Genomic DNA, 18,476 nt, shown 5'->3' on the forward strand with positions numbered 1-18,476 from the left:
AGTGTCAGCCCGCCAAATACAATTGCGGCGGCAGAAGCTACCAGAGGAAAATTCATGGGCCAGTGGCCGGTACGCGATTAAAGTGTAAACGTTTTTATTTATCGATGTTCCATTGTACCGCTGTTCATTTTATGACGGCTGAAAATTGTATGTGGAGATTGCGTGAAAATTGGAAATCGTTTTGAAGGTTGTTTTATGGATGGTGGGGAAACGAGGGTTGAAAATAGAATCTGTAACTAGTGGTAATTTCATACGAGTATATGATATCCTCAAATGTGAATTTTCTAAGCAATTTAATAATATTAACCAACAGTAGAGAATATGTATGTACATTGTTATGATATCGAAAGTGTTACCTGGAGAGCTCCTTAGATAACGCGTAATTTATATGAGGAGTAATGAAATCAAAGAAGAATTTTGTTATTAAACTGTTAAATGATCGTGATAATTAGGTCAGGTATCGACAGTATAAAAAATAATAGCATAACATTATTCGACAATAGTAGTAAAGCATTAGTACAAACTGATGAATCATTCATCTCAAGAAACTTTTCGATGCATACACACACACACACACACACACACACACAAGTATTATTATGTATAAGTATTATGTATAAGCATTACATATAATATAAAAATATTATTTAAAGTATTATATCAAGTATCATAAAAGTAAGAAAATTATATAAATAGATTCAGTCTACTTAAGATCAACCTTAAGAACAAAGATCAAGAATTTTACTTATCGATATACCTGAAATTGCAATAATTCCATGCTCCGAACTGAAGAAACAACTACACTTGTCCCAGAATGCGCCGGTGGTCGCGGCGATTCTCCTCGAGATGCTGAAGGAAGTGGGCTGTGGGAGCAGCACACCCCCGCCAGGGGATGGTGCCATCAGCAATCGGCAGATCGGTACCGGTGAGAACAACAACACCGATGGTGGCCTCGGTTGCGGGGGTTGCGGCAGGGAGATAGCCGAACGATGGTACCTAAAGGCTGCGGATCGCGCGTGGCATTGCGGCTGCCTTCGTTGCTGCCATTGCCGTGTGCCTCTCGCCGCCGAGTTGACGTGCTTCGCCAGGGACGGCAACATCTACTGCAAAGAGGATTATTATAGGTTGGTAGAAGTAGTTGTAAGAGGATTAGGGTCGGGCGACGCTGAAGGGAATCTTAGAACGTGATCCGGTCCGCGAAACTGCGCGAAGCTACCCCCATCCTAGGGAATTTTATTTGTGGATTATACCACTCAGTTGTTTCAAGCATTGTCCAAGCTGGTTCTTTTATGACTGGCGTTTTCATTAGTTTAGTGGACAAAGTGGCTTGTATTTGTATCGAGTGCATTGAGTTTGAAATATTCTAATTTTGTAAGATATTGGAAATATTGGACACTATGATAGACATCCTTTAATGTGTAGATATTTGAATATCATACTTGTATTTAAATAAGTATGGTACGATAACAGTAAAGATTATCATATTTCAATCTCGATAAAAGGATAATCTCTCGATAAACAATCCCTTATTATTGCAAGTTCTTCAATTTTTTGATTATTAGATACGATTCAACTATCTACAAGATTAGCTTGAATTACCTACCTTCTATTTCCACCGATTTTGTATCATGTGGAATTGCTTTTGCCTTTAAAATTTATTAATCTCTTATTATTTGTAGAATTATTTCTTCAAAAATGAATGGAAATTAGTTTGTTGTATTCTTTCGTTAAATCGAAATAATAATTGAAAATGTTCTTCGTGTTCGATTCTCTCCTTTTTCGATATTTCACCATACGTTTTACGACACAAAGCGGATCCAACCATTCATCGTGGTATTTTACGTCGAATTACCGGGATGACGCGCGAAATTAATGCAAGATCCCCGAGCGTCGGTTGCCCGGGGCCGGCTTCCCGTTTCAGTATTTATTGGGGTATTCGCGAATTTGCATAGGAGCGTCCACCCCGCTCAAAACTTCGCCAGGACCACACAAAATGTCTACTAATGGCCAGCTCTAAACCGTGCTTGTCCTAGGTAGGCCTAACCTGGTCCTGAAATTCCGTTGTTGTGATACGTTCACCGTGATAAAAACACGCAGTCACGATTTCCAGCGAACAACCTCTTTCCGCCATCGAATGACACTTCGTTTTTCTTCGCGTGGGTACGCCACTGTGCAGTTTCGATCGATCAAACGCATGCTGAATTATTGGTTTTGGTCTTTTGAACGAGTACCGCACACACATACACATCCCTTCGTTTTCTACTTTCTAAATTCTGGCACAAGAATTCAGAAATTTATAAATTTGTTGATTTTATCTTTTAATTTTCATAGAAATTTTATTAATTTTATAGAAAGCTCCTCTATGGAAACCGTAACGTTTCTCATAAATTTAATAGAGTATTTTGGGGGATTCGAATAATTTTTTGTAAAATATATGGATAAAAGCTTGTTTCTCAATCTTAATAAAAGTCGAGGTCAATTTTGCGAAAATTATCTACGTGTCTTTAGTAATTGTAAGAAAATGAATTTGAAGTAATTCTTCATATAAATAAAGACGATTAGTAAATCCTATATTTGGTAATTTTTAGTAGCTCGTTAAGCAGATATATATATTTATTTTATTAGGTATATTATTTATATTTATTATATTTATATATATGATGTAATATTTTATTCTAAACTTAAATGCGCATTACCTTGCGCTCCGATTAATAATATAAAAATTTCAATAGCATGTTCCATTGTTCTGTAAGCACGCGTTTGAACGCAGAAGCTCGTCAGGGCGGTGCAGATTAAGATATTAAAATGCAAAGTCTCGATGAATGAAATTAATTACATTAAACGTGGTTATTGTGAAGATGGTAATTAGATGTTGGGAATCTGTTATTGTGTTTTTGCCTATGAAAACGGGTGTTCTCGTTGAATTTCCGAGTGCAGTTAACAGACGGCGACGGAGAAGCACGCGTTGCATAATTCCTGTAGTTCTGGAAAGCGTGAGAATCGTTTCTTCTCTTTTTCGTTTCGGGGTTTTCCCCTTCCTCATCCACTGTTCGTTCTTTCCTTTTGGCGTTAAGCGGATTGAAACTGTTAAATTGACGAGAGCTTCGACGAGAAACCAGCGTTAAATATTCAATCCCCTATGAATTATTCACTGCTAAAGTATTCTTGACCAACGAATAATATCAGTGGAACTTCTCCAATACTTCGTTCTATGCATGAATTAATTAACAAAGCTAAAGATTGCTCTTAGAAAAGAATAAAGAATTTACATGATTTCCCAATATGTATCTTTTTTTCAGCGATCTTAGAGGCGAGTGAGAAGTATCGTTGAGTGAACGAAAAAAAAATTCTGTGGAGAATCACAGAATCCAATGTTCTTTTCTATACTGTCTTATGTATGAATAAATTAATGAACAAAGCTACAAGTTGGAGGTTAGAAAAATAAAATATTTATTTCTATTAATTGATATTAAGGAAAATGGAGGGGGAAATATTGTGAAAAAAACGAAACATAAGAATCATAAGATTCAATGATATTTTCTATATTATTATCTTCAAGCATCGTTTCCTTGTTATTTTTGTAATGAGAGGAAAGGGTGATTATGTTACAAGCTTCCCCATTTCGGTCCTGTAATCATTGTCTAATCAGTGATACGTAGGCCGCACGAGCCCCGGTGAAACGGAATAATTAAAGGGAACAAAACGAGTTCAGGTTTGACGAGGAAGATTTTTCAACGAACACGTTGTTACAGCCAGAAAACTGAAACGTTTCTTTGCCGAGCTAAAGACAGTCGGAATAACGAATGCAACATTTCGCTGCGGCTTTGGCCGTAAGCTTCTCTTTACGAGGCTTTTTCCAGTGAAATATGATATTCCGCAAGCAAAACGACTCGTCAAAGAATCCATCCTCTTTCGGAGATGAGAATCGTATTTTTAAAGAACCTCTCTAGATATTAGAGTATTGGCAAATCAGTCATGATGTATACTATAAAAAAGATATGAAGTTATTTAACGTATTATGAATGGATGACGAAATATCTCGCGTTTCATATTTGTAATATTAGCATGAGAATAATGTCATTAGATAAATATTAATATTTAATTCTCAATAACGAGAAATTCTTAGCTAAATTTAAAAAGCAGTGTTAGCTCAAAACTATTGCAATTTAAAATAATTACAATCGATTATAACCGATAACCATTACATGCTAGACATATTTTATTCAAAGGAATACAACCTGATTTATAATCATACATCTAATCAGCAATGTCTCAAAATATCACACGTTGGAAGAAAAATACTCAAGCGAACTGTTAAAACGCAATTCCTCGTATAACCTGCTCACACCCATAAGCCACATCCTTTATCCTTGCCATCACAGCGATCCTCGAGTTTCAGAGATTCCAGACGAGGGTGGAACACGCCGTAGGCCGGTGTTCCTGCAGGCTGGAACTCCATGCTGCCGGTTCGTTAGAGAAGAATACAGCCGGCTCCCATGCAATATGCAACGATCCATATCCAGGCCAACCCCTTTGTCTCTATTTGGTTTTCGCGCTTCGAAAACTGTAACTTCGCCTCGATCGTCGACAACCGATATGAGAGCCTTGGCGAGGAAACCCCCACCTCCCTACTCTGTCTTCACTCCACCCTCTCTAACTCCCCTCTGGCCGCCTCCCTTCGCGGACGTTATGGTGTATTAGTGGAAGAAAAACGTAACCAGAGGGGGAACTGCATTGTTCTCCGATTTTGGTTCGAGCCGATAGTCACGAACAACGGGAGGTCACGTGCGCGCGCGAACGGGGAACATTGGCAAGGATCGATGAATTCGAGCGACGATCGGGATCGTTGATTTTGTAATTAGGGGATTCTACGAAGAACGCGTGATCGAGAGCTCGAGGCTGTTCGAAGGAACCCGGAACGACGCTCTTAGAAAGCCGGTTGCTACCGGTGAATCGAAACGGTTCCGTTGTATTAAGAGGGTTGATTGGTAGACAGATACCGATAGGATATAGTTGAGTCATTGTATTCATGGCTGGATATGGGATAGGTAAGGGGATCTTGCAGGATTTTCATCGCAGAGAAATATTCTTGTAGCTTCTACTCGTGTCTGTATGACAGCGTTTTTGTGGATTTATTAAAAATGAAATAGAAGTTTTTTCGAATAAATGTAGAGTTTAGTTAATATCCAATGGATAAATAGCCTACGTAGCTTGTACACTCTTGCACGCAGGAATTAGTTGAGTTTTCAGATGAAACGCAACTTTGGAAAATTTAATGTATACAAAATTTGCTTACAAAAATATTTGGCTTGTACAAATCTTCTGTCAGTAATGATAATCGTATCGTTGCAGTGTTATAAACTTCCAGAAAGTTTCGTATAACGTACATAATACAGACATATAATCGTAAACAATTTCTATGGTAAGTATACGGATATTTTCAGTGACACTGTGATTGAAATTTAAAAATAATGATGAATTATTTGTGTATTATTGCACAACAATTAATAGTATTGACGTGGCACATGTAACGCTTAAACTTATCGCAACAATATTCACGAGCAGACATTCTTGAGATAATATCGACTAGCGGCTGACCAGGCACGGGCATTACTCTACTTCGATGCGGATGAAAATGTAATCCACGTTAGAATTTCTCCGATCGAACAAAACGGAAAATGTTGCAATCGTAAATTGCATTAACTATACGTTATTGTACTGGAACTCGTTCAATTATAAAAATTTGTAGTCAGCGCGGCGTGCTCAATGGCCTGATTTATTTGTTTGTATATTTACAGTGGATTACATTCGTTGCCTACGAAAATGACGCGATATCGATAGCAACATCGAAGCCAGATACAGTAAGACACAGTACATGTTATACTTGGATGGTAGATCTTTTATTTTCAAAAACACTTTATCCCAACAAAATAACAAAATTAAACTTTGGTCGGAAACTTCTTGCAGCCACTGTAGTAGTTAACGGCAATCACGTTGTACTCCGTTTTCTCATTACTTTCTCTATGAAGCAGTATAAAACGAGGATGATACCCATTATTAGAAAGTGGATGTTGGTCGAATCGCATATTTTTATAAACTCAACTAAAGAAGCGTAACATAGGTAGAATTAATTCAACAGTATTTTTATATCACCACTATTTACCATACTTCACTTTGAATATTTTACATATATTCATATCTTACACGTATCCTGTATCCTTCTGCTCCTTCCAAAAAAAATTGTCTTCGAAGTCAGGTGGCACCGCCATGGCGGTGGCAAATATTTATTGCTTCGACTATTGTCAAATTAATAATGCTACCAAAAAAATATGCCGAGCGCGAAGGGTTAGGTTGTATACAAATTCATAAACGTCTGATCGTTATAATAATAATTATCTATAAAAGAATACGTCAATCGAAAAGATTTGTAATTTTAATCCGTAGGTTGTTCGCCGTTTCGAGATGTTCGCGATGTCGGGCGGGCATCTTCGCGACGGAGCTGGTGATGCGCGCGAGGGACTTGGTCTACCACGTGGCCTGTTTTACATGCGCCTCGTGCGGCACCCCGCTGAACAAGGGCGATCATTTCGGGCAGAGGGATGGCCTGGTCTACTGTAGGTGAGAAATACGAGCCCGAATTACCATCCTCCAAAGGCCGTCTCTTTGTTATCAACGAGTTTGATGACGAGAGTGACAGAAACACGAGGCGCGTCGACGTAGGACACTTATTATCGTTCGCTGCTCGCCTAATGACAGCCCTCCGGCGCGGGTGAATCCGGTTTTTTCTATTCTCAGAAACAGGATCGAAAGAGAGAAATAAACGGAGAGAGACAGAGAGTCGAGCTCGACGCGCGCTCTCGTAAAGAGAAAGACGTCGCGGTGCCGCTTGCCGCTCCGCGAGATCGATTCGACCGCCACTCTCGCCGGCTTATCAACGCTGCTCGTGCGTATTGCGTATCGATCCGCGTTCAGGATCCATCGGCAAGGATTTCACGCGAATAATCGTCAATAGGAAGCTGGAAGTCAGTAGGAGAAGTTTATTACAGGGCCTCTGATTGACAGAGTGATCTCTCAAGATGCTTATGTTTATGTCTAAGACTGTTTATGTCTAAGGAAAGAGATATCGAGTAGATGTAACGCGCAACGCGCAAACAGTGAGGCTGGAAGAGGAATTGGGAAATTTAGAAACGAGCTTTGTTGTTAAGAAGCTTAAAGTTCCATACAAAAAAGATTTTGACGCGAGAGTCAATAGCATGTACATTTTATTTACCTGAAAGTTGTTTTACTTTATGTCTGTAGAAAGCGCTAAATGGGGATGTATTTACATATTTCTCGTGCGAAGGGTAGGAATGAAAGAGCGGTTAAAAACTATAGAAGTAGATGATTTCCTCTGGTACGAAGTTTGAAAAATTTCGAAACGAAAGTTCCTCGTCGAAAAAACAAAAAAAAAGGCGTAAGTTTGAAAATCGCGCGATCTATTTAAACAAAATTAAGAATTAACGGAATGGAGGGTTGCAAAAGGATCTATGATAAAACGCTGGATTCGCCGATCCATCGATTCGATTGTGGGCGGGAAGCGGTCTTGCCGTTCGTCTATCTCCTCTCGCGAGCGTGATCGCGTTCGCGCGTTCATCGAACTCGGAGGATAACGCAGGGTCGCCACTGAAATACTCGACAGCAAGGTTCACGAATGACGAGCTGGTCGGTCCCAAGACCTCACTACGAGTTGCTGTGCTGCGCGGGGGATTACGGGAGCGCAGCCAGCAATATCGAGGACATCGGCTCGCCGGGAGTGTCGCCGCTTCCGGCTTATTACAGCGCCGCGGAGCAGAGCCCGATCACCTCATCCGGTACCGTGCAGAAAGGTCGCCCCAGAAAGAGGAAGTTGTCGGAAGTCACCGGATCCGAGTTACCTGTCACGATGAGGCTGGCCGCTGGAGCCCTTGGTGAGTCACATTTTACTTTTCTTTTCAATTTTTTATCATTTTCCGATTATTGTTTTTCTGTTATATATTTTCCTTTCGTCGAATTTTTGAAGATTGTTTAACTGACTCTCAATTGACGTTGTGTGGACCAAATCGACGATAAGAATATTTTTACAATGTAAGACCAGGCGTTAGGCGAGATTTTTAATGCAAAGTATTCTTGCGATTATAATTAAAGAAATACGGAGAATTTAAATACAGACTTGTTTTGTTCCTGTGTTCTGTGCTTATATTTTCGCATGTTACATGCAGCCTGTATATTATCACACATTAAGATTCCCTATAAATTCATAAATATTCGCAGTGTATTTGTTGTTTATTTATCACTGCACCGCATCAGCTGAACATTTATTCAATATATGAATTTATTTAACGACAGTAACATTTTCTCCTTAGATAAAAATGATTTAATTAAACGTAAGAATGGCAGAGGAATATTACTTGATCTGGAGAACGAGTTGCAAAAAACATACAGTTTCATCGTTGAGAAAGCAATGGGAAATTCCTGAGAAATATCGATCCCTGGGCTCGATCGGAAGGACGCGACGTCTGCGCCATCGTACCGCGGATCGATTAATCGCGCGGGCGACAGAGGGCAAAGAGAAATAGGCAAGGGACGAAGAAAAACGTCGGCCCCGGGGCCCTTTGTTCCTCCCGTCGTATAGTCGAAACAATAAAGAATTCACAAGAATCCAGTCTCGGCTGGGCTGGCGGCCTGAGGACGCAAATACGTGTAATTGGCAGTGGTGAAACAACGCGAGAACGTAAAAGAGGGATGGAAGGGGTTGCCAGAGGGATAATTGGGCCGGATGGTAAACGGGGGTGTGCTTTCAAACGTAGGTCTTAAAACCATGGGAACACGTGGTACTCTCGTTCGTGATCTCGTTTTCTTTCATCTCTCTTTTTCTCTCCGTTCAATATGTGTACGCGCGAAACTCTTTTCCTCTTTCTCTCTTTCGAAACCACCTAGTAGTACCAGCTTTCTGTTTCTCTGCTCTCCATCCCTCGAATCGAGCAAGTGAGTCGGGGGAGTTGCATTATTTGCCGAGCAATGAGTATAATGGCTGGTTCCTTCGGTGTGCAAACATTTGCCCGAGCTTTCGAGGATCGCGGACCGCGAATCGGCCGGAGATTGTTCTCGCTCGCCTCGTTAGGCGTTCTCTCATCGACATACAAGCGGAATTCTTCGACGGAATTTCCACCGGCTGTCTAATTGATCCATGATCCAAGTGTGCGAGTGCACGAGACACGACACGGCCGAAGCGCACTCTTTGTTTCGCGTGTCGGACATGTGCCAGCCGGTCGAACGGTTTTCCTTTTCGAGAACCAATCGAACAAACGGCCAGCCACTCGTTCGCCAATGTGTCCACGCATTTGGTCGTCGCGGCTGCTTCCAATTGGACTCGATGCTTAAATTGGCCTGCTCGATACGCCGGAAAACGTTTCGCTGGCCCCTTTACCGATGAGAACGAAGAAACGAAGAATCGAAAAAAAGGTGAAGAAGTAGACCGTTTGTGAAGATTTGTGGATGTTAAACGGCTGTTCTCATTTTATGTCATTCTGACATTTATTACGAGTAACGTAATAAATCCTTAAATTCGTATGCAGGCTGTTTCTGATAACAAGAAGCTAAGCATATCACAGCAATCTCGCTTGGTTTCAAAAATAAATTTCAAGTTTCAAACATTATTATACACAAGGTAATTAAAATTTATTGTCCATGAACAAATAGGTTCGAAGAAATACGAGTACGTGTTCGCCGCGTTTGATATTAAAAGTGCAATAAATTTTGACGACAAAGAAACAATTATTCTCTAAACCTTTCATTTTGAATTCTTCTCCGCTTTATTGTGCCATGCAAGGATTAATTCACCGAGACATTTACTACCCCCGGAAGCAAGATCGCACGGCGCGATCCCCCAAAAATCACCACCGCGGTAAATTCGTTTAATGCCCTCGTGGAACAGGCTCGTTTGTCGGTGCGACAACGTTTTCGTTCGCGATATCCCCGCGTCTCGTTTGTTTCACGATGTTTACGACGTTTCGAGGCCTCGCTCGCCATCGTCCCCGGTTATTTTATAATCGACGCGCGATCACAGAGAATCACTTTCGGGCTACCGGGGTCGGAATTTACGATCAACAGCCATAAAATCGGCCATGAAGAGTCCAGTTTGAGCGACGCGCAGCCTTGGACGGGGTGGGAACCGACCGACTGGTTCGCGTTTTATTGTCTTTATATATAATTGGGACACTTTTTGCCGGGCGATCCACCGGATCCCTCGAACTATTCCGTCTGGACGTCGGCAGGCGCGTTCGATGAATCGCTGGAATTGCGACCACGATAAGGCCGTCGTTTCTCCGCCACCGAAAATACCTTTGTCCACCGCGGTTACGGTTCTTGCGGCGCTGAAAAATTAGCTCCCTTCAGAGACTTCGTTTCTGTTTGTCCAACAGGCAGAGCGGTCATTTCGCGAAGTATATTTTCTACAGGATCCGTGCGTTTTTGTTGGAAGATTGTCCTTAAGAGGTTTATTTAAAGCGATTTAGTAATCGTTTTAGAGAAAGTTGAAGGAGTAAAGTTCGTGTTGTACGTAAACTGTGAACGTTTACCCATTTATGGGGAATTTAAGTGTACGGAATATACATAACACGCGAGAAAATATGAGATACCCACAGTTTCAATAGGACGATGTAATAGAAGATAAAAAAAGATAATAAACGGTATATCCAAGTTTCTTACAAAGAAATGTGTGTAATAATAATAACTGGCTCTCTTTTTTTACTAACAACATTGTTAATTTAATTTTTTATTTTTCATCTCAAATGACGTACAATATCTAATGATACAACACGGTTCAAATCGATTGTTATGATTCCTCCCGGATATCATCCTCCGATAATACCTTTTTCCATCAAAATAACCATAAAGGGACTCTCAGACGTCGCTGAAAATTTCCCCAAATACCGGAAGAAGAGTTAACACGGGCGTTGGTACGGCCGATTTCACCGTTCGTCGGGGGATTCGAACTCGAGGCACGCCGGTCGCGCGAACGGAGAAAAGGCTAGGCTCCGCGGACAGTGACAGATGGGTATCGGTGGCGAGATGCATCGATTGGCCGATCTGGCAGGAAAAGAATGCTGCCGTGGCCAATACGTGGCCGCAGCCAGCAGAATGGCCGGCGGAACACTATAATGCCGCCTGCGTGAGTTTCTTGCCGACTCGAAGACGGCCCTCGTCGTCGACCATCCGTGCCATCCGCGTGATTTCGGCCTCTAGCCCGGACCTGACAAATTGTAATCTCATTCTTGAACCACGAAAACCGTCCTCGACACCCCATATCCTCTATTCCCCTACCTCTAACTCCCGTTTACCCCTCGTCCTCCCGCCACGCAGGGAGACTCGGCTTGGGAACCAGGCCAGTTCGATGAAAAAACTTGCGTATTCCTTTTGCAGGGCCGTTCGCTCGAGTTTATTGATAGAGTTGGTTCTAGGGAAAGCGATCCGTTTGGGAATTGAACGGAGTCACCGAGAACCACAATTTTCTTTAACCTTTTTTGTGGATAATGGAACGAAAGATTGGAGGAAAACTGGGGTTTTTGGGCTGGATGTGATTCAACGTAACGAGTCAGAGTGTAGGATATTTCATTAAGTTTAGCGTGAAATTGTTGAGAAATAAGCGATGCTTCCATAGATTGCAATGATAGTTTGTTGCGTCATGTCATTTTTTGAAATGATGTTTGTTATTATCGTCCCATCTCTTCTCTGCAAATCATGTCAAGCATAGACATATCAAGTCAATTAAAAATAAACCCATCTAGATCAAAAACACAAAGAATCGTTACTTCATGTTCGTTCAACCCATAGAAAATTCACCAATAAGAAAGTATTTCATCAACATCAACCCTTAGCATGTCCTATTCCAGTTTCTTGCAATACTCCAGTAAACTACCTCTATATCTTCCTAGCGAATCAAGCCTATTTCTCGAATAACACTAAAAAGCCATGCCATACGAAGAACGAAAGAAATTATTGCTTCATCAGCAACCAATACCGCATACTACCCTCAACAAAATCAACTTTATAATCAATCCATCGGCACTCAGTTACGGATTCTCAACCTCTCCCTAACAAGAAATTCCCCAAAGTATTATACAATCCCTATCGAATCACGACTTTTCCAAACACGATGCCAACTTATATAGAAACAAAAATCGATGTCGTTCACCCCGGCGAACAAAACAAATTCCACTGGCGGTGTGGCCGTCCGCGAGAGCGGTTCTTCTCTTTTCTGGATCGCGAGCCAGAACGCGGAGAACAGCTCGTCGCGTCCGTAGGGAATGGAAGTTCGGGACAATAAACAGTAATGGCGGATACGTGCTCGGGGATTTACTTCTGGTCGGGTGTTCCCCCCCGTCGCCCCATCCCCCTTGCGCGCGCTCGCCTGTCCACGAACGTCGCCTGGAACCCGTTCTTTCTCTCCGATTGAATTCAATGGTTACCCTCGTCGTCTTATTTATTGGATGCGTTCCTTCGCTCCGCCGGCGCGCAACAACTGCAACTTGCAACGGCACTGAACGGTTGCACACCGATGTCGTCCCTCTTTCGATGCTCTCGCGCTGCTTTTATCCACGGGCACGACGACGCTGCTGTTGCCCGAGCTGCAACAGCGCTTACGTGCGCGGAAATTCGTTTCGCGTGCACACAGATGTACCGCCGGCTTTCCGTGGACAGGGGTTGGAGGAAGAGAAGAGAACGAAGATCGATCGGTCGATCTTGTGGAAAGATTTAGATGGTTCGCGTACATGCTGACGCTGAAGAATCGGTGGCCAGAGTTTTGGCTAGCTTTGAGATAAGACGAGCGGGGGTTGGATTATAGATGGAACGAGTAAAGTTGGGATTTGGTCTTGAGCGATTGTTCTTGATATGTCCGGTTCGCTTTCTTCGTGGCAAAATGTCGTATATAGGGTCGATAAGATGGAGAACTTCGAAATAAACGATCTTTGAATAACATTAAATTGCATGTGAAATATCTTGTTGTATCATCAGGATTGAAAGAAATAACTAGATGGTCATCTTTAGATAATTCTGTTTAACAGCGTGTAATTTTTTTTCCTAATTGTAGGGCAAAATTCAGTCGAGATTTTCTCTGTTTTTAACGAATTATTTTAGTTTGAGGAAAATATAAAAGAATTATTTAAACAAGCCGAAGAAACGGGATTCCTTGTAATTCGTAAGAAAAATGATAGAGATATTATTTAAAAGAATTATTCTTGATATAACGTTATTTCTCGTTTCAATCTGATATATAAAGATTTAATTAGAAGGTTAAAAGTGCGTTTTGTAAAAAATCAAGAATTTCAAAAAGAGATGAAGATAAGATGAATCGTATCTAATTTGTTGATCTGTTTCTAAACTTTCTTCGTCAATAGTGATCAACCATCTTTTATCGTCCTGAAAAAAAATATGACCTTTTTTGAAGATCGCTGTTTGACGATTGTCGCCAAACAGAAGAACAAATCGTTCGATAGATAGGTCAGATAGTCGCCTAGTACCGATTGATGGATCACGAGCGTTCTGTAACGATCAGACTGGAATCTTCTCATTTAGCATCGGCCGTTCTGTGTCGTTCGATCGTCGTCTGCTTTTTTCTCCAGCTTTGCTGTCCAATCTTTTTACATCAAACATGACTGAACTTCTTTCGCGTATCCGATAAGCCGACAGGACTAAAAAATCTTTGTAACAGATGCTCGACACTCTTGAACTCTATACTCGTGTGTACGGCCATTTAGTTTCGTTTGATGATTTATTAGCGCAGTACACTCATCGGTCGTTAATTTTCTTGAAAAAGTTAAAATTCAACCATTGTTTATTTCGCATTAAATTTCTTCAATGCACCAAGCATTACATATGATACATAAACTTTTATCTTGACTCTATAGCTATTGCATAAATATAAAAAGAGATGGAAAAGTTAGAATTCAAGCGTCTTTTATCCCACGTTAGATCTCTTCTATACTATAAAAAATAATCTTCACATCGAATATGCTCTTTAGATCTTCATATTGGTATTTTAATCATCGCACGAATACAGAGAAAAACATTTGAACCGAGAGTGAGACTTTTTGTTGGTTTGTTAAGCTCTTAAATAGATCATGGCCAGTACTACTTTCATTTTATCTTATATTCTACTTTTGCTTATATTCTGCTTTTTCATATGCAGCAGTGAATCGAATAAATCAAGCTTTCGAAGAAATATCAAGGAATTTAATATTCCCTAAATTCCAAGCCGTCCAATTAAATATCCAACAGTATAAACCGGAGGAAGGGATTGAAATATCGAATAAAGGAAGGTAATTTGGTTGCAGAGCTGCTTCACCCAACCGAACTGTCCTCGTCCATGGAATCTTTGGCGGCGTACGAAGCGTCTGTCGGTTCTCCCGGGCCGGTGCATCAGAGCCAGCGAACGAAGCGGATGAGAACGAGCTTCAAGCACCATCAGTTGCGGACGATGAAGAATTATTTTGCTATAAATCAGAACCCCGACGCGAAGGACCTCAAGCAACTGGCGCAGAAGACGGGGCTCTCGAAGAGGGTGCTTCAGGTAGGAAATAAATTTCAGCCTTGGTTTCCTTCGTCTCGAATCCAATTTTAAATCGATGTCATGTTGAAACTCCTATGCGAAAAATAATTAGCGATATGATATCCTTTTTCGTTTTATTAGATGCATATAATTCTAGAGAGCATCGCTTATATATTTAATAAGATGTTAACAGGTTGAGCATCTTTTCGTAACGTATAATAGAAATGAGTTTGATAATTAATTTAAAAAGAGTATGCAATAATTTAATTTTTCTTCAATATTGCATTTTCTTCGTTAGGTATATTCATATACAGTTATTTTTAATTATATTTAAGTATATTCAAAAGAAATACAATATCATGGAGGAAAACTTGAGATAATCGGCACGGCACAACAAAGAAATTAGTACAGTAACTTTAATTGTATAATATATGCAATAATTGAATTTTTATTCGATATTATATATTCCCATCGCCTATATTCGCGTAGGATCATTCCTAATTTCAAAAAATCGACACATATTTTCCAAACTTAAATTACTATCATACAATATCCATTAGCTACTTCTATCATTTTTGTTACCATTCTTTTTCATCATACCACATTCAATAGAAAAACTGTCTAAGAATGTGCTCGAAGCGAAGGAATAACGAGTCCTGAGTAAGATTCTCGGTTCGTGCAGGTTTGGTTCCAAAATGCCCGCGCGAAATGGCGACGGAACATGATGAGGCAGGAGGGCAACACGACGACGAGCAACGTGGGGTGTCCAGGTACGCCTGTGCCGTCGAACACGGCCGGCTCGCCGAACGTAGGACCGGCAGCCAGCATCCTAGGGGACAGCAACAGCATGCCGTCGACCTCGATGGAGGAGCTCCACGCTCTTCATCACCTACATTCCGGCGTTTCCTCTCAGGTCTCGTTCTCCGATCTTTACTGACGACGGCTTGAGATGGAGGAAGACAGCTACAGCAGCCTTTCCAGCCATCTTGGATGAAGGATCGCCGCGTCTTTCTTTTGGGATCGATTTTCGCCGCGTTCAATTTCAGAGGAAAAACGTGCTCCTCCGGAATCGATTCGATTTTCATCTCCATTTCTGCTCGAAATTTTCGACGTTGATCGTTGACCAACGGACGAACCACATTCTGGTTCCATAAAGATGCATAGAAGGATGCATTTCTGTTAGCGTTTCACGCGATTCCTCCTCTGAATAGCGGACGAATCGAATTCTGGGCGATGAGATTTATCGCTGAACCTTTGACGAATTTCCTGGTGAGTAATAAATCCCAATGTTTTCCAGTTGGTAGGCTTAGATTTATTTGTATACTAAAGATACTGATCTGTTTAACGATCCCGATTAAACTTGTTTATTAGAAAGCCAACGTTTCTTAATTAATAAGCGACACGTGGTGAATGAAGACGTTTACAATCGCTAATGAGTTGCGAACAGTTTCTGCCTACGAGCTTGTCAAATCCCCGCAATTATCGCATTCGTTCAAGCAAAACCGACTATTAAACGCCTTTCAATGATTATACTTGAACAATCTGCAAACGTCAATTACACGTAACAAACGGTCGTTCATCGATCACCAACCTGAATTTACGTGGCGAGCCACGCGCTAAAAACGATCTATCGATTCATCAACTGCCCATAGATCGCTTCATAAACGAATCGAATCAAACAATTTTTGGATCTATCTAAAAACATACAATCGGTTCACCACTGCTCACCAAGAAATGGTCAGGGTTCGCGATAGAAGGCAGATAAAGTTACGCCAACAGCGTTTTAGCTGAAACGGATTATGTTTAAGTAATCAGTGATAATAATCATAGTTCCATGCACATCCGAATTACCAAAGGTACTAGGCGATAGTTTGTCTCGCTAGCGAAAGCGTGAATCGGATTTGGGTGCTGAAGGTTGAGGTACCATCGAAGGATTCGTCGAAATAGGGGGAAGAAACGGCCTTGTTCCACAGCGATAAAACTGTCCCATGGCGTTCTTTGAATCGAAAGGCTAAGGAGGGTTCCGACAGAATGGGCGTAGCTCTCCTCCAGCGTGTAATTATATTATACCGCAGGATTATTTCATTTGTTCCAACTGGTCCGGCTTTGAGTCTTTAAATGGCTATTTCGTGCAATTGATTCTTGGAGCGGTTTCACACTAACGATTTCTATTTTATTTAATTGTTATTTCGCCGCGCGGTATATCGGTGTAAAGAAACGGCGACATATCTGGCATTTCTTATCTTTAATTTGTTATTACTTTGCAGAATGCATTGATTAATTAAATCGTGAAAAAAAAATCTTGCTCATACAGCATCTTGCGTTTTAGTTTTGTGCTCGATGGTTTGAAAATGTGAAATGATCGTGACGGATCGATATAGCTCAAAATTGTATCGATATCTCGATAGTGTTCCTCTTCTGTGGCATCCTGATCCGACTTTGCGCGCTGCTTCACTCCTCCTTTTTAGCCAAAAACCGTGTCACGAAGACACTTTTTGATAACGGCGATTTACAGGCTAGAGAATCGCGAACGACAGGTGTGGTAAAACGGCGTTCCTCTCCTCGTGCCAAAAACGTACGTACATACGAGTAGCTAAGATACGAGTTCTTTTTGTACGGTGTCAAGCGAATCCAAGGTAATTGCAAGATTTTTCAAATAAAATTATTATTTTTCTTTTCCAATTAATCTCGAATAAGCGTGATATCTTCGTATTTTACAATTGATCGCTTATCATTGCGAAAAATGAAGAAGTTAAGAAAAGAAGGAAGGATCGTAGAAACGAAGGGATTCTTCATCTAGTCAAATGGATCTACGATCTTTGGATTCGATCGACACGAAATACACTCATTCGACCACTGACGACACGGTATGTATATTATAGATAATGAAAATTAGCGAACAGATCGCAAAGTCTTTAGCCAGGCGTAAGCAACATAGTAAAACGCTTGGGATTATCGAGTATCCTAAGTGCGATCATCAACGTGTAGCAAAGTGATGGACGTTGAGAACCGAGAAAGAAGAGAACCAGAGTAAAAAGAAAAAAAAGAGAGAAACGAATTATCGATGCGGACTTTCATCGCGTGACACACGCGTGCGTCACATTTTCGACATGACGTTAAAAAAGGACAGAAAAGAAAAAAAAGATAGAAACGAGGATTCCTATGATGAGAAGAAGAAATTTATTTGTAACAATCGAGAACTTATAATTTTTTATATATATACGTCGTAATTAGAAAATGATATTTATCGACTGCAAGCGACAAGACGTTTCGATGATAAATGATCGTTCTGATGGAATTCTAAATCCCGTGATTCCTTTTACCGAAATGAAAATTTCCTTCCTTGCCCCGCGGATAACATCTCGTCAATTATCGCGATGGACCGCCGACCACAGCGGTTTTTCTAACATCTTTCCACATTTTGCCACACAACACCCGTCGAGTCGGGAATAGTCTGCATAGTCGGCAAAGTGGCGGCAGTCGCATGTTAGGCATGTGTAGCATAGCGATGATTTAATGTACGTCAGCGTCTTAAAATCGAAACAAGAAAAATAAAACAGACACACACACACATACGCATATGGGTGAACCAATTATGTAAAACTGTATAGATGAAATTAATGTGCAGCATTCGAGTGCGACTATTATCGTATAATAAATAGTTACGTACATCTGGACTTTAAAAATGCTGTTGCTCATTTCCTGTTTTATATTATCCATAATTTCCTCCGCTTTCCTCAATTTATTATATTTTCTTTATCCCGTTGAGCTGATCGGAAAGTAATGTTAATTTTGTGAATGCGAAATCGATTATTGTTCCTACTTCTATTTTTAATTTCCTCTTTCAGCCTATTTGTCTTACATTTAAAGGATAGTAATTCAAAAACTCTCTATCTTCGCATAGACAAGA

General features: G+C 40.8%; 1 protein-coding gene across 1 annotated transcript; it reads left to right on the plus strand.

Moving 5' to 3' along the window:
• Nucleotides 1-846: 846 nt before the first annotated feature.
• On the plus strand, nucleotides 847-18,252 carry LOC126863730 (LIM/homeobox protein Lhx9-like). The gene is made up of 5 exons (XM_050614187.1): nucleotides 847-1,124; nucleotides 6,445-6,618; nucleotides 7,714-7,946; nucleotides 14,352-14,587; nucleotides 15,249-18,252. Exons 1-5 carry the CDS (start codon nucleotides 847-849, stop codon nucleotides 15,501-15,503), a joined length of 1,176 nt encoding a protein of 391 aa, XP_050470144.1. The 3' UTR covers nucleotides 15,504-18,252.
• The last annotated feature ends 224 nt before the right edge of the window (nucleotides 18,253-18,476 follow it).

The sequence above is a fragment of the Bombus huntii genome, chromosome 3 (assembly GCF_024542735.1).
Source record: "Bombus huntii isolate Logan2020A chromosome 3, iyBomHunt1.1, whole genome shotgun sequence".
NCBI classification, from domain to species: Eukaryota; Metazoa; Arthropoda; class Insecta; order Hymenoptera; family Apidae; genus Bombus; species Bombus huntii.